The sequence below is a fragment of the Leucopleurus acutus genome (assembly GCF_964270905.1).
Source record: "Leucopleurus acutus genome assembly, chromosome: 21".
In the NCBI taxonomy this organism is placed as follows: Eukaryota; Metazoa; Chordata; class Mammalia; order Artiodactyla; family Delphinidae; genus Leucopleurus; species Leucopleurus acutus.
Genome location: NC_139163.1, coordinates 18,443,684 through 18,461,575, shown reverse-complemented (window position 1 = coordinate 18,461,575; position 17,892 = coordinate 18,443,684). Strand labels below are relative to the sequence as shown.

At 36.8% G+C, this 17,892-nt stretch overlaps 1 protein-coding gene across 1 annotated transcript in view; it reads right to left on the bottom strand.

Moving 5' to 3' along the window:
- MSR1 (macrophage scavenger receptor 1) overlaps positions 1-17,892 on the bottom strand; it is a gene marked incomplete at both ends in the record, with an annotated part of 60,135 nt that overhangs the window by 22,162 nt on the left and 20,081 nt on the right. The window contains 3 exons of the mRNA XM_082863662.1: positions 4,992-5,045; positions 10,405-10,494; positions 13,465-13,545. Coding sequence (XP_082719788.1) covers positions 4,992-5,045; positions 10,405-10,494; positions 13,465-13,545 — 225 coding nt within the window. The remainder of the gene's footprint in view (positions 1-4,991; positions 5,046-10,404; positions 10,495-13,464; positions 13,546-17,892) is intronic.

Below are 17,892 nucleotides of genomic sequence, written 5' to 3'. Positions count from 1 at the left end.
ACATTAATGTTGTGAATCCTGGGACTATGTGTTAAACCTTGAAGGAAAGGAGAGTTGACAAAATTCAATCTGTTGATTAATAGAGAGACATTCAAAACTAACATGGAATCCCACATTTTTCCTTTTTTTAGTTTGCCTTTTCTCCTTTCTCACTGTCAGCCCTTTCTTCACCTACACAAAGTATCTCCAGTTCTACTGAAATATTTATTTTTCTCCAGGATCTATACTGGATATTTGAAGCATGAAGTACAATGAGTTGTGTTTAAAAAAAAATTTTTTTTTACAGTTTTTATTCAATAACGTAACTAGCACACTTAGGAACTTTGTTTTTTACATGTGCTTTTACCAAGGATACTAAATGCAGCAGGCTGGTGAAAAGACCTTTTTAGACTAAAACAATTTCATCTTTTTTTTTCAGCAATTTTTTTTATGATCAAAATATTGTTGCTTGAAACAGCTCGGTATTTTAAGGAAACAAGTTTTGTTTTTTGGTTCAAAAATGTTGAATGAACTGCCCCAGCTCCACTAGACCTCACTATAAAACTTGAAAACAAATATGCCATAAATTGGAGAATAAGAAGACATAAATGCAAACTAAGCAAATCAAAGTCAATTTACCTTTCTAAAATTCTAAGGAATTAAAAAATCTTGACCTACTCTGAACACCTATGGAGCCCTGTTCCTTCCCACCATACACCTCTGCTCTATTATATAACTGCCTGTTTCCACGTCTATGTGTTCCTGGGACAATTAGTTCAGGAAGTCCAGGGACAATGGCTATCTTATAAGCAGTTTAGTCCAGCTCCAGGAGGTACACAATAAACATATGCTGAATGAACAAATGGATTCTTTTAGGGCATCCCTATCTCTGGTTGAGACTGGTATTTTTGAGGGTAGAGAATGCATATATAATCGGTATCCATGAGATTTCTCCTGGAACCCGATGGGTTCAGAAGACACTAGATGAGTGGGTGGCAGAGGGCTCCTGGCCTAGCTCTGAGGAAGGTAGGAACAGCCCGCCATTCAGTACCTGAGAGGCGTCCCAGCTCAGGACGGTGGTGATGGTGGGGTGCTAGAGTGGGTAGAGGTATGAGCAAGGGAGCAGAGACCCAAACAGTACCAAGGACCAGGAGAGGAAGGCATGCGGAAGCCGGGCACCATTCGGGAACCAAGGTTGTTTGGAGGAGCCACAAAGGGATCTTGGAATCAGTTGTGCTGTGACTTGTCCAGAGGTGAAGGTCCTTTTAGTGAGATGGTAGCACAGGGTGTCCCGCCCAACCCACCTGATCTTCAAAGGGGCCTGCCCTAATATGATCAGGGAGTTATGCTGGTCCTGACACATATGTAAAAGAGGAAATAAGAATGAAATTAGAACATTCTCTAACACCATACACAAAAATAAACTCAAAATGGATTAAAGACCTAAATGTAAGACTAGATACTATAAAACTCTTAGAGGAAATCACAGGGAGAACACTCTCTGACATAAATCACAGCCAGATGTGATAGATCTTTTCTGACCCACCTCCCAGAGTAATGAAAATAAAAACAAAAATAAACAAATGGGACCTAATTAAACTTAAAAGCTTTTGCACAGCAAAGGCACCCATAACAAAATGAAAAGAAAACCCACAGAATGGGAGAAAATATTTGCAAACGAAGTGACCAACAAGGGATTAATCTCCAAAATATACAAACAGCTCATGCAGCTCAATATCAAAAAAACAAACAACCCAATCAAAAAATGGGTGGAAGATCTAAATAAACATTTCTCCAAAGAGGACATACAGATGGCCAAGAGGCACATGAAAAGCTGCTCAACATCGCTAATTATTAGAGAAATGCAAATCAAAACTATAATGAGGTATCACCTCACACCAGTCAGAATGGCCATCATTAAAAAATCTACAAACAATAAATGCTGTAGAGGGTGTGGAGAAAGGGAACCCTCCTATACTGTTGGTAGGAATGTAAATTTGTACAGCCACTATGGAGAACAGTATGGAGGTTCCTTTAAAAACTAAAAATAGAGCTACCATATGATCCAGCAATCCCACTCCTGGGCATATATCCAGAGAAAACCATAATTCGAAAAGATACATGTACCCCGATGTTCATTGCAGCACTATTTACAATAGCCAGGACACAGAAGCAACCTAAAGGTCCACCAACAAAGGAATGGATAAAGAAGGTGTGGTATATATATACAATAAAATATTAGTCAGCCATAAAAAAGAATGAAATAATGCCATTTGCAGTGACATGGACTGACCTAGAGATTGTCATACTGAGTGAAGTAAGTCAGACAGAGAAAGACAAAGACCATATGATATTGCTTATATGTGGAATCTTAAAAAATGGTACAAATGAACCTATTTACAAAACAGAAATAGAGTCAGAGATGTAGAAAACAAAGTTGTGGTTACCAAGGGGGAAGGGGGGATATAAATTTCAAGATTGGGATTGACATATACACGCTATTATATATAAAATAGATAACTAATAATAACTTACTGTATAGCACAGGGAACTCTACTCAGTACTCTGTAATGACCTATATGGGAATAGAATCTAAAAAAGAGTGGATATATCTATATGTATAACTAGTTCACTTTGCTATACAGCAGAAACCAATACAATATTGTAAATCAACTACACTCTAATAAAAATTAATTTTAAAAAGCTGAACCAAAAAACAAATAAAAGAGGAAATCAATGATTATTTTTGTTATATTTAAATCATGCTTGAAAAATATTTTCTAAAAGTACAGCAAAATAATTCAATATAAATTTTCATATACCAGAATTAATTGAATATGTGGGGAATCACGCACTTTCACAGGGAACAAATTGGTACAACCTTTTGGAAGCCATTTGTAAGAATCCATCAAATTGTAAAATGCACGTCACGTTTGAACTATTGATTCTACTGCTAGCAAATTCTCTATTAAAAACTATTCTCACAAGATCATGTAAAAGAGTGCTGAATGTAGCACTGTTTCTTAAAGCCAAGCTAAAGCAAAGAAAAATCATCAAGTGTTCATGACTAGGGAACTGAATGATACATTATGCTAATTATGGTAGCGCTATATAATGGAATAGTGTGTAGCCACTGAGAGAAAAGAGCCACATACACTGCCATAGCAGATGATTGGCACATTAACTTAAATAAGGAGAAAACAGAACACACTGTATAGATGTTTCTGTATTTGATTCTTTCTGTCTTTTTGAAACATTAAGGAATTATATACTCTCCATGAGGGGCTGGGTATGTGGAGAGGAATCTGGAGGCTATGTACACACACACACATTTATACACAGAAATCTCTCTTAATACTTCCTCAAAGAAAGCAAGCACGTAAACTTCAAAACAGCCATGAAAATATCTGTAACTGAAAACATATCTGAACGTATCTGAAAAAAAAAATTCAAAGCATTTGATAACCTCAGGTAACAAAAGACAGTGTGGGTGTTAGATTAACAGGCTACAAAATAAAGGTGTCCCTTATTTGCCAAGCTTAACCAGAGTCAAGGTTAAGAAGCTCAGAGAAAGTCTCAGGAAAAGGAGATAAAGAAGAATCAAAGATAAAGGTAGAGATAAAGATAGAAATAAACATGCAGATAGGGAAGAGTTACACAGGAGTTCAGTGAAAATAAATGGAGTGACAAGGAGAAAGGAGAAGAAATGGAATAAAAAGTAAAACAACAGATCAAAGTGATCACATCAAAGAATAAATGGACACAAAGGAGAATTTTTCCTATAGTTTCTATTATCTTAATATAATAATTACAACAATAATAATCATTGACTAACACTAAAGCACTTTGAGGAGACACACAATACTCAGTGTTGTTCAATTTAGGGGCAAACACACTTCAACAATGCAAACAATTATGAAAACAACTGTAGAAAGCATCATGTGGTTATACCACACTTAAATGGCTGGCATTCACAATGGTTACCCTAAGTTGCCTAAATGTGGCATCAACACAGTGTATGAGGTAAAAATAATTATTTTTACTAAGAGAAACTGGGACTGCATTTTTTAAACAATAATTACAACTGAAAACTGCTAGATTTGGGGATCCATTAAAGGATTTGTGAAAATCTGCCTAAAACAGACCCTTGATGGGTTAAGATTATGATAGCTGTGTGTGTATCACTTATTCTCTCTCTCTCTCTCTCTCTCTCTCTCTCTCTCACACACACACACACACACACACACACACTACATGCAGCTCCAACTAGGAACACAGAGGAGGAGCCCTTGGTTTCTGAGAAATCAAGTGTGGATTCCTCATTCCCTTTCAAAATCCTTTCATTATATCTGGTAGATTTGGCCTAGACACACAACCATTGACTTATGGCACTGTGACTACTGAAGATATCTTATCTAATATCTAGTTTTCAAGATCCAATGTACAGATTCTCTACATTGGAACATGAGGTCAGCATTCCACCCACAGAGATCCCTGTTGTGAAATCTATTCCGTTGCAGTTTTGAAGGTCTGGGATATCGAATACCACTTCTCAAGTTTTTATCAAAACAAAACAAAACACACAAAAATACCCCAGCTGTCAGAGAATTAGCCCGTTCTTAGATTGTTCAAATTCCTATATGTAACATTTCAGTTATTTCAGTTAGTAGGTAGGGAGGCTGTATTGTTTCTATTCATAAGCTTGATTCTCTTTCAGCAGATTGAAATTGGCTTGAAAATTGAACAATTTTCTATGTGAAATTTTTAGAAAATTACACTCATCACAAAAACTAAATACAAATGGGTAATGAGATTTAGAGTAGTATAATTTAATCTATTTGTTTTACACCAGTTAGCACAGTTTATTTGTAGAAAGCTGTGGCTGACTTCCAGAGAATCCCCATGGATCAATGCTGAAGTTCTCAACCTTTGCCTCAAGCCCAGACCACCACTATCACAAGCTTGTTTATTACAAAGGCACACACAAAAAAACCAAGAAACCATAAACTTACTTAGCATGCTTCCACTCCCTTTTTCCCCCTTCTGGCCTTTTTGTCCAGAATTTCCTTTAAAAAAATAAAAATAAATAAAAAGAAAAAACTTTTTTAAATTTAGGCAATTCACAGTGCTTGAAATGGAGACAGCAACACAAGGTCATCTAGAATAACAACGTATAACAATCTACAGATTTTCAGACATAATAATGTTGATGACGATGATGGTGATAATACTAATAGCTATCATTTTAGAAACCCTCTTATGAACTTAGTATTTTATGGGTAGGTCCTTTGCATACATTATCTCAGATTACTTACCAGGACACTAAATGTTCCATTTTCCTAAAGTAGGCAAAACTGAGGTGTAAGCAGTTTGTTTGGGATTATTCACACTCCTTTTCCTCCTCCTTCTTTGTGTATTCCTCCCTCTCCCAGAAAGCCTGGTATCCTCCATCTCATCCCAAACCTTGTTTTTCTGCTCCCATTACAATTTGTCTGTCTTGTTTTCTATTTCTTTTATGTGAAGCCTAGCAAAGATGGAGCTGTGAATGAATTTCTGGGAGTGGTGAGATCCCAATTACCTCAGTCTTGAGGGAAGCTGGGAAGGTCTGAGGGGTGTCTAAACCTCTAGATAGTTACTTTTGGCTTCGAGAAACCTCATTCACATACTTTAGAGGTGTGCTACAGACCCTGTGCTAATAAGGGTCAGGACCTTATATGGAAACATTGTTAAGACCCTGCTCTTTGCTAATGGGTTGCTATTTCACCTAAGGTTCCCAAAGCTATATCCAGAGGTTAAGCCCTTAGTACCAACAAGAAAATTCAACGATGACAATTGCATCTCACTAGAGGGGTACTGTTCTCACATATCGATTCTTCTTCCAAGAGTCGTCAGATATGTCTTGTAAGTAATCACCTTCCTGGCATAAATGCAGGACTGACCATAGAGCCATCTATCTCTAAGTCAAAATCTTCATTAATGTTCTTGATTTCCTCCGGCAAAATCAAGGACTGTTCTCTTTTCATCCAAGAGCTCAAAGGGCATCGTTCAAAGATCATGAGCTTTGGAATAGTAACAATAATTTTAGATTCTCTTGTGTTGAATTATTTTGCTCTGCCACTTATTAGGTATGTGGCTCAGAACAAGTCTTTAAACCTTTCTGAGCTGAAGTTTTTTCTTCTTTCAAATGAAAAAATAGTACCCTCCATTGCAAACCTGCCTTGAAAATTAGCAGCAATGTTTATAAAGGGCCTTGCTCTTAAGAGATGCATGTAAGAGATGGTAGCTCTTATTTGTTTTACAACATAACTTAGCTAATTTTATTTTCAGTGAATGAGAGGATTTTTTCATTTCATTTCACTTTTTTATGGCACAATTATTTTACATTTTATTTTGCAGTTTTAATCATTATTTTGTTGTTTTTTTTGGTCTGTTTCTCTAGCTTACTTTGCCTCATCCATGCTTTGTTTTTGAACATTTGTCCTTATTCACCTCTTAGAGAAGACTTTTTTGATCTCTAATTTACCACATTAAAAAAAATACAAAATAACGTGTGATGAGTAACATGAAAATTGAGATTTAGCACTTAAAAACTGAAGCTATTTCTAATTAAAATTTTATTTTGAAATGCCAACCATTCCTTATCATGGTATAATAGTCTCTAATTGCTTTGCATATATGATTACACTGTACATCATTAAATTCATTTTTTAATTGTGATTCAGTCATTTCAGGTAATATTAAATTGACAAGAATCATTAATTTAGCACAAAGTATCTAAAACCTTTCCTATTTTTTTTTTTTTTTGGACGGTAGGCTTTTATAAGATATAATACCAAAGTTTTAGATTTCCTCAAGAGGAAAAATCTAAGATATTAAACAAAAATTGGGGGAGGGGGGTTAAAATGGTGTAACTGATCAGTTCTAATTCTTTTCAGAGAAGATAATATAATAAACAAGCTTAATTTTATCATTCTAGCGTTATTTTCAGAATTAGAAAATAATTGTAAAATTACTCTGGGAAGTCTTTTCATGTTGTAGTTTGTCTTGGGTATTTTATTTTTTAAATAAATTTATTTATTTATTTTTTGGCTGAGTTGGGTCTTTGTTGCTGCGTGCAGGCTTCCTCTAGTTGCGGCGAGCAGGGTCTACTCTTTGTTGCGGTGCATGGGCTTCTCATTGTGGTGGCTTCTCTTGTTGCGGTGCATGGGCTCTAGGCATGTGGGCTTCAGTAGTTGTGGCACGTGGGCTCGGTAGTTGTGGCTCTTGGGCTCTAGAGCACAGGCTCAGTAGTTGTGGCGCATGGGCTTAGTTGCTCCACAGCATGTGGGATCTTCCCGGACCAGGGCTCGAACCCGTGTCCCCTGCATTGGCAGGCGGATTCTTAACCACTGCGCCACCAGGGAAGTCCCTGTCTTAGGTATTTTAACGATACCTTGATCTCTGTTCAAGCCAGAGAGCTGAACAAATGACCCACTTTTCTTCTTATAAAAAAAAAAATGTTTTATGTCATTTTAGCATGATTCAGAGATTTCCTCACAGACGACACTTGGAAATCTTTTCTCACACTTGAACACATTAAAAACATCCTTTCTAGAGAACAGGGATTCCTCCCTCCTTTATAATGACATCTTAGGCTAAAAACGAGCCCAAGGGCTTTGTCAAAACCTGGAGTTAACCACCTCCTGTCAGATTTGTCACTCTTCTGTCAAAAATAAAGAACTAATATTTCTGAAAGCCACTGAAAAGTAAGAAGTAAATGGTATGTAATATACCGCCACTCTAACTTTAAATATCAATATAAGAGGAGGTATTTTCAATAGCATCATTGTGACTTCAAGCATTTTCAGAGCCCCTGCCATGAGCTAGGCACTGGGTTCCTCATTTTCACACACAGGCACACTTAGCCCAGCCCAGCTCTTTTCACCTACTTCAGATGTGACATCTTCCCTCCTCTGCCTAATGCTTCTTTCTATTTCCTGAATTCTTCACCTTCAACCTTCTTCTTAACCTTCCACAATCTTTTTAACCCTTCTTTCCTCTGTATCTTCAACAACTTCTCTATTTTACCTTGCTGTCAGCATTTAAATAGTATTCAAATTCACTTTCAAAGAAAAAACAAAATCAAATGAAAAAACCGATCTCTTCCTCCCCCTCTGAAGAGCCAGACTGCTCTACCCCGCTGTCTACCAGCCTCATCACCAGGCACCCCTGGGCATTCCCCAATCTGGCTTCCACCCCACTCCACCCAGCCCCACCAAAACTGCTCTCAGTAAAGGCAACATCCTCACAGCAACAAACGGAAAAAGCTTTCTGTTGACTGCCTCTCACTTGACCAACTTTTGGAACTCCTTTGGTTTTTTTTCACACCACCTTCTCTGGGTTTTCTTCTTCACTCCGGCTGCTTTGCTCTTTCTGCTCAGTCTGTACGTCTGGAACCACTCAAGGCTTTATCCTAGGCCCTTTCTCTTCTCACTGTTGCCTACCCATAAAATATTACTAAAATCAATGATTATTAAAATTCATTGACTTCAGTGAACATTTATATGAGCATAGCTACAACTTTGTCTTTCTACCTCTGGCTTCCCCTCTGAGTTCCAAACCCATATATTCGACTATAAATATCTCCATGAATGGCACAGAGTGTTCAATAGCTGTTTGTCAAATAAATAAAGGAATTCATTGTGGTCTATAATTTTAGACATTCCTAAGAAAGACCATAACTCACCCTTAGAATCAGACTTTGAATGGACTCCAAGAGTCTAACTGGAGAGAAGCACATTATTTACATTGCTGGAAAACCTAGTTCATTTAATGAGGTTCTGTTCAGAGTACTCTAGGGATTTTGAAGATATGTAAGGTTACACTTCAATTAAATCCTCCGAGCTCTCTGCAGTAAATCTGTCAGATGGTAAATGCTCTATAGATCTGCCATGGATCAAGAAGAAAGTCTTCCCTATCTCTTCTTATATTTGTATACTTTATCAGTTAAGGACTGTGTCTTCTTTACTTCTCATTTCCCTGTACCAAGCATTGTCCCTTGTATATATATATTGAGTACTTAATACATGTGGAAGGAAGAGGGCAGGGTGGGGAAGAAAAGGAGAGCAGGAGAGAAAATAGAAAATAAATAGGGCTGCTCTTTCTTAATCTTTTTGCTTTGAAATCACTTTGCGTTGATATTACTCGGATAGTCCAGGCTGTGTCATTAATTAGAAAATGACAATTAGTAGATTTTATTTCTAATTTTGTTACCCTCTTTGGACTCTTGTAGAGGAAGAATGCATTCACTGCTTTAATTTGCAGTATAACTAAACTAGTACCAGGCACTGCTGCTCATATTTCTACCAAATTTGAGTCTTTTAATAAGGAAGTAATATCCGGAGAATATCTTTTGTCAAGGGATTTATTACCTCTACCCCTGCTTTCATTTTTACAGTCTCTCTTTCTCCAGTTTTCTTCACCGGAAGATGTGGTTCTCAAAGTGTGGTCCCTGATCAGCATCATCACTGTCACCTGGAAACTTGTGAGGAGTAAACATTCCCCAGGGAGCCCAATCCCTAACCTATTGTATCAGAAAGTCCTCCGGAGGTGGAGCCCAGTCAGCTGTTTTAACAGGCCCTGTAGGTAATCCTAATGTCTGCTCAGGTTTGAGAACCACAGATGTAAAGGAATTCTGTGCATCTTTAGGCCAGCTCTAACACGACTTTCTTTGTAACATCTTGTCTTGCTGTACAGAGTTAATCACTCTACTTTCTACTTCCACAGCTTCCAGCTACCATTAGTTTTGTCCCACTTTACAAATGTTTTATTACTTACCACTTGGTAATACAGCTAACTGGTTCTGCATTTTTCTGTCCCCTGCTCTCTTCTAAAATTTCTGTGTACAGTTCACAATTCAAGCTTAGGCTAGCGGCATAAGGAGTAGAAATAATATCATCATGTATGTAAATTGTAAAGGGCCCGAACATGGTGATTATTAAGTACTAATATACAGTAGCAGGCAGGTTATCTTGTAAAGGATAGGATTTCAGGTCTGCCTGTATTTTGCTAACTGTAACTTAACAGGGTTTGGTGGTTTTGGTTAAAGGGGTGTTAATACTTTGTTTGCTTTTCTCTACCAGTCTTTCCACTCTCTTTATTCTAAGATAGATACCATTCTTCATGGTGATTTATAGTGGTGTGGAGTTGACAGATCCTCTGTTGTGATTTTATATGGAACTGTTTTCCTTTTGGACATAGAAACTTTCCTCAGGTGGACAGAAATCAGTTTCAAAATGTTTCAGATCAGAAAATAAACTGCATGTGAGTGCTGCTTTTCATACTATGATGACCATTGTTTTTGTTATCTAAGAAGTTGAAAGGAATATCTATGATCTGGTGTTTATTTTACATATTCTGTGAAGAAAATATGCATTATCATAATACCTGGCCTCCCGGTCTTCCCCGCTGATCCTGGGAATCCTCGACTTCCAGGAAAACCAATGGATCCTCGATCACCTTTAAGACCTGGAGGACCTATATGGTAAATGAAGAAAAAAAAAAAAAACCCAAAACAGTGGTAATAATTCATTTTGCATGAAGATTTGAGAGAATAATGAAACAATCTAATTTCACTAATGGATATGAAGGAGGTGAATCTCCAAATGGAGGAACAATGTCTTTCCTAAACTTTCATGTGTAAAAATTGATAGATAACAGTAACAGTAAGTAGAAACACTAGTGCATTTAGTACACTGTAGATATTCAATATGTAACAGATTGTCACTAAAAATAAAAACACACAAGAAAAAAAAATCTTAGCGTTTTAACTGGAAGCCTTATATAGTCTAATCAGGAATCTTCAAATGGCAGAATTTTGCTATAGCTGAAATGATAACTTTGAAATGTAAGCTAAAAATTGGACTTTTAAGATTTGTCCCAGAAAAATCACAAGTCAAGCAATGAGAAGTATCAAAGAATATTTATAAAAAAAATACTGAGGCCCTAGTGCAGGAATATATTACTCTATCTCTCATGCTCTTGTTTTTACATACTCCATTGTAATCCCAAACAATAATGTAGCCGTGTGTGTGTGTGTGTGTGTGTGTGTGTGTGTGTGTGTGTGTGTGTCCCAGGCACAGGGAAAGTATTCAGTAAACATTTTTTTAAAGTAAAAGGTTATAGGTAATTCTCCTTGGCATGCTTCCAAGGAAATGGCATGCTGAAATGAATTTCTATTATATTATTTTGAGATAAAGCACAGTTTAACATAATATCCACCCCAGTACATGAGTAACAACTGTAATATATTTAATGTACTGATTATTTAATACTACTAAGCACGTATATCTTCTCAGATTTTCATATCATGGTTTCGAGTCAAGCTGAGTTTAGTGGGCTCATTTGCATGTATAGGTATTTTTTGTTTGTTTGTTTTTGTTTTGTTTTGTTGGTACAGGGTTTCTTTTGTCTTTTCTTTAAACACTCCCATTGTAATATTTATTTATTTATTTGTTTGGCTGCACCAGGTCTTACTTGCGGCACATGGGATCTTTTAGTTGTGGCATGTGGGATCTTTAGTTGAGGCACGTGAACTCTTAGTTGCAGCATGTGGGATCTAGTTCCGTGACCAGTGATCAAACCTGGGCCCCCTGCATTGGGGGCACGGAGTCTTAGCCACTGGACCACCAGGGAAGTCCCTATAGGTGGGATTTTAGTAAGCCTGCTTAAATCAGGAAGTAGAATTATCAAGACAGTCCATCATATACTTTTAACTTCCTGATTCCCTACCAAACATGGGGCAAATAGGCAATCTGGCAAAGAAAAAAACAGATTGCAGCAATCAGGTAGGAAAGATGCCTAGTAACTTGAATATTTTTGCTGCAGTGCACCAACTCAAATGGCAACCTAAAAATCTAAAAGAGTCAATTTATCACTCCAACAATGAAATCTACCTCTCTTTTTTGAGGGGCCAGATAATGCCTATTTGTGTATATGAGCAATACCAACAGCAGCAGACTAAACCCTCACTTAAAGAATCAAAGCAGCTTTGCAACGGTATCTGTCTAGGGTGGTAACAAAAGCTGAAACTTTTAAATCCCTCTTTCTATTTGATTCCGAAACAGCTACAAAAGATGTTCCCAAGATGAAGCTTTGGAAGGCAAGTTGTAGCCCAGACTGAACTTTTATGGTTGAGTTATAAAGCTTTGATAATTGCAATTTGTAATGGAGGAGTTGACAGACCTTTGACAATAGCTGCTCTGGCAGATAATATAACACTGGTTACTTCCCCTGCTTATGACATTAATGCACCATTGCTAAGATCTGCTGGGTGCCAGTCAAGTAGAAAGACTTTTCTGAACAAAGAATCTTACCTGGTATTACTTTCAAAGGCAAACCAACAATTGAGATACATATATATATGTATATACATATATATACATACATATATACATATATATACATACATACATATATATATATATATATAATTCTAAAAGCTTTTTTTTTTTATGGTAAACTTTATATATTGGCTTTTTAAGCACTATGATGTAAAGGGCTGGCATGTGTCAAATTCATGCTTTTCATTTTTAAAAATTGTTTTTCTGATGTAACCTGGGCTGGTTGATACATTGATCAGAAAGAAGAACAGTTTATATAATCAAAACACAGAAAATTAAGATCAAGTCCCTGGTATTTAGACATTTCTTTAGCAGCACAAACTATTCTAGTTATCATTAGACGGAGCAGTATACTCCCCACCTTCAAAAAGCATGCAGGTATTTGATTTCTAGCCATGAATAACATGATGATCATGTTACTGTTATTATCTTTATTTTTTTGAAAGCAAAGAAAGTTCATCCTCTTTCTCTTTTTCTGTCTTCTATTATTGTCTTTCAAAATATTGCTTTTAAGATTACAGAAGAAAATAATTTGAAACAATTTTGCTCTAAGTAAGATACAGAGAGTGGCTGACAGCAAAGGGAAAAGTCATCTGTATTCTAGTCAATATTTACATTGAGATTGCATAGGTTTAAGCAGATAAATTCCAGTTAAGGACCATATAAGGAGTATAATCCAATTTGCCTTTGATTTACATTAGTTGTTTTTTTTTTTTTTGTATCTTAAAAACCAGGTAACCTCCAAATATATTCAATGTGAAGATGGTTTTCATATTTTCCTTCACATGTGACCTAAAACTAGGTCGGCCAAATACTGTTTGCAGTCAGTGATATGGAGAGCACTCTCTAGACTTATGAACAACCCCATGTTGTTAAAGCACTTAACTTTCTTTAAAAATCAAGAGTCACTGCTTACCATTCAGAACATGATAGTGATTATCATTTGATATCATTTGATATGCCCTCAACACACACAAACATACACATGCGGGGACACACACACACACGCCACACAGGGAACCAGTCAAATAACTGATTCCCCCTACACACATACACAGATGTACATTACCTAGCCCTGCAGTATATGATGGAGTAGTTACCGTACCTACTGGACCTGGAATGCCTTGTGGACCAACTTCTCCAGTGGGACCTCTATCTCCTTTTTCACCTGGAGGTCCAGGAGGACCTTTAAAAAATAAATGACAATTACTGATCATAGGCTGAAAGCACAGGTAAAATAGATTTGTCATTTGTCAAGACAGTTACGTAGGTAAATCCAAAGCCTTTTATTTGTTGCACAATTACACAGAATGAATGAGACTAACCTTCCTGAATGGAAGCATACCCTGCTACTGAGTAGTGCAATGAGATAGCTCTAAATTAGACAACCGAATTATGGACTAAATACTTCTGTGTGCCAAGCAGTGTACTAGGTTCTCAGATGCTGGGGGCAGAGAAAGACAGTGAGTCAATCAATGATGGCGCAAATCCACATTAGTATTGTGTACCTACTGGGTATGAAACCCAGTGCCCCTAAAACTGAGCTCCCTTGCCAAGTTTATGATTAACCTCTCTATCCAAAATTTTATTCCCCTTCTTGACCTACCCCTGTTCCCCTCAGGACTGAGGAATATCAAAGAAAAGGGGGATTGAAACCAAGCAGGACCCTGCAGGGCCTTCCTGGGTACAAAACCCCTCCAGGTGCCCTGTTTCTTGTTTGCAGAAAAAAGGCTTTAGTTTCCTAGGCCTTCCCTGAGCCCCAAAGAGCAGGCACAAGGAGTTAACAATGAGAGAAGTGAGGGGATGCAGAAACAAAGGAGAAGCAGTCAAGCAAGGTAGCTAGAATGATAGTTCGGAGTCCTAGTTCCTCCTCAATGGATATACATAACAATCTTTGATATATGTGTATATATGTGATATACACATATCTTTGAGTTGATCTGTAGAAACTAAGCCCTTCACCCATGTGGAGGATGGTGACTACACGCTGACCACTAGTATGTAGACCCCACACTGGTTGGAACCAGAAGGTTGATGATTAAGCTTCTGGGAACATCACCCTGTTACCTCACCACCAGGCAGATTTCACTATATTAATTTAGATGCTCTGTGGAAAATGTATAAGTCAAGTCATGTGTGATACCCTCAAGGGAAACAAAAATCCACACAAAGTAGACAACCAAAAACCCTATCATTGAAAATGATACCCTCGGATATTAGAAAGATGCAGATCAGCAAGAGGAACAGTGGTTGAAAAGACTTAATTGAGGAGGTAGGATGTGAAGGGGATTTTGAAGAATGGGTAGAATGAGAAGAAAGAGAATGCTGGGTAAGTAGGAAAGATGCGGGGAATGGCAGGAAAGTGAAAATGAGTAAAGGAATAACTTTTCAAGTAAAATATTAGGTAGAATCCCTAGATAGATATAGACATTATAAATTAAGGTGGAGAGGTTGCAGGGAAAATTTTGACTACCTGGCATGGCAATTACCAAGGTGTCCCCTTAGTACTGAGTTTGATCAACACTGATTTAGTCATTTGAATTTTCTGTGCCCAGCAAAACAGATATCTAGTGATCACCTCTTTAGAATGATGGCACTGAGTATGTCCCTCTTCTACATGGAGTGCCACAGGACAAGTGTTATTCCTTTCCTTTAAAGCAGAACACTTAGCAATTTCTTTTCAATTCCAAAAGGAAGAAATGAACCTGGACATACCATAGAATAGTCAAATAGTGATGTTTTAAAAGAGTCATTTTCAATTTCCGTGGTTCAAGGACAGCAAGGATAACACACAACTATGTTTAGCATCACTGGTTAGAGAGCACTTGTTTACAAATTTTAATCGGGTGGGGTGATATGATACTTGAAAGATTCTAAGAAGGGGCTCCATAAATAATGATAATCTTATGAGTAAATATATTCTGTCCATTTTCTTTGCTTCTTTTGAAATCCTTGTCCCTTGCCTCTCTCCATTTTTCTGATCTGTTTCTGATTTTTCAAGGTCCAACTTGGGTTTTAGCACCTTCCTTCCCTGGTGACTTAATTTTCCAGATATCGTTGCTCTTCTCAATGGCACATCATTCATTTCCCTTCATACACACCATTGGGCTGTAAGGTTTTATTGCATTTTCATTACAATAGTAACTACATATTATAGGAAATATAAAAGCCTAGAAAAAATGAGGAAAATGTAATACATAATTCTATCATCTTAAGAGAATAATCACTAACATTTATTTTCTGTTTTTGTTGTATATTTTTTGTTTTTTACATAATCATCACGCAAACTGCATACTACTGGGCATTAAGTAGTTGTAGTAACAACCAGCAAATTCTCCTAAGCTATAGCTTAATGTTGGAAACATATATTAAGGTGTCCACAAGAGATGTCATGGTTCTACATCAATGGGAATCTACGCATCTTCTATTCCTGCAGAATGTAGTTTCTCCCAACAAAGGGGTTTTAATTCCCACAACCGTGAACACAGCTGTGGTTCATTCATCTCTGCCCAGTGACAATGGAGGGGGCAAGCAGGACAGAAAGACTCAATTTGCAGCTTGAATTTTGCTGAGCAAATTAAAGGGAAGCAAATCCACAGTACTCCAGGATGGCATTTTGAAAAAAAATTGCACATGAAAAGACTGTGATTCAGTGATTAGGTCTCTAAAGCAAGACAGACATTCCAGGAAAAACTAGAAGGTGTGAGACAAGAAACAAGGGACACAGATTAGCTCTGGGCTCTTAGCCTCTGAGATCAAGAGTTTTCACCATTTCTTTAATAAGTAAGAAATGGAACTCACTATCTTTTCAATTATTTTGCATGTAACTATGTATACTAACTGTACACAGCTCAAATATTGGAGCATTAACTCAATCATAACAAATACATCTATGCTATTTTATAAAATTCAGGGTTAAAGATCCCTCTTTGTCTATTTCTATATAAAAATGCTGATACCAGGTACTTGAATCCCAGAGTAAGAAAACCAGGTAAAGTCTTTCCTTCAAGAGTTCTGAGTGTGTTGGATGTTACATTTTTACTGTTATCTTAGTCTTCATGTAACATTAATCTCACCCATTACATTCTGTTTAAATTCTGTAATTTGTTATGTGTCTTCTACTGCCTAGAACAAAATGTGGAAAGAATCTCAATGGTTTAAGTGTCTTTTTGATAGTTTGGAGGGATAGAAGTACACAGATCATATACTACTTTCTCTTAGCTTCTTATGTAGAACTTTTGAGAACATTATCAACGTAATGCTCTCATCTACCTTCCAAAACTGGTCTCTCCAATCCTGCTGTTGCTCACATCCTTATCATACTGCAGTTGGACTAATCTAGAGGGTTTTTTATTAAAATATGGTGTGAATATATTTTGTCTATTCATTTATTTCAGTTTAAAAACAAATGTCTGCATCAACAGACATTTGTTTTTATGTATCATTCTACATAAAGAAATGTAGCCATTTATTCTGCCATGTTATGGAAAAAAAGAACGAAGAACTTTAAGTCTGAGACTTCGAGTCTATTGTAGTCACCTTCTTGGTTCTGAGTTACTATTTAACCTTCCAAAATTCTGTCCCATAATCACATCAACAACCACCTCTGTGCATCAATAATGGACACAATGCTTCCTGGTAGCTCTCTTGCTAACATATGTCAAAGGACACTAGATTAATATTGTTCAAAACATCTGATCTGCCCTAGATCAAGAAGCCATAATATGAATTCCACTATTTTTCATCATCTTTAGTACCATCTAACTGCAAAGTTAGAGGGATAATTCATAAATGCTATAGCAGTAATTTGCCATGAACAATTCCCTCTATAAAACACACCACCAAATCCGCTATTAGCTGTCTCCCTATGATTTTTTGTTTTTAAGGAAAACTAAGATATCTACTTAGCCACAGAGATGTACTGATTTAAAATACTCAGTAATTTAAAAATATCATAGATCAAAATTACCCAATTTACTGGGAAAGAAAACCCAGGAACATCACATCATTTAAAATCCTCAGATGATAACATAGCACTAATAATATCTGCCAAAATTTCCAGAGCTATGCTTCTCCATGTCGTGTTCATTACGATCATAAATTTCCTACTTTGTTCTCAATCTTGCCTCACATGTAGATCACCATAAAAATCTGCCAAGTCTTCTAGGCTGCTGCTATTTAAACCTCTTTATTTTTTTTCTTTTTTCTTCCAGTTTTCATGCTCACTGACTTAGAGGTGTTTAATCTGGACGAAGCCTTAAAGCTTGCTTAGTCAAACATAATTATAGAGGTCTGAGAGAGTGAATTCCCAAGGTCTTAAAGCCAGTTGGGTAAAATCAGAACTAGAATACTTCTTTCCTGATGTTCTAGGCTATACTTTTCCAAAATTAAGTGATTTCATTTTGGGCATCTGTTCTTTCATTATTCCTGAGATGAATTTTTCTTTTACATAGTGGTTAAAGACACAATTCATTTCTTAAATCCCAATAATTAATTGCACAAATCTCCAAATTCAAATTCTATCAATCACTTC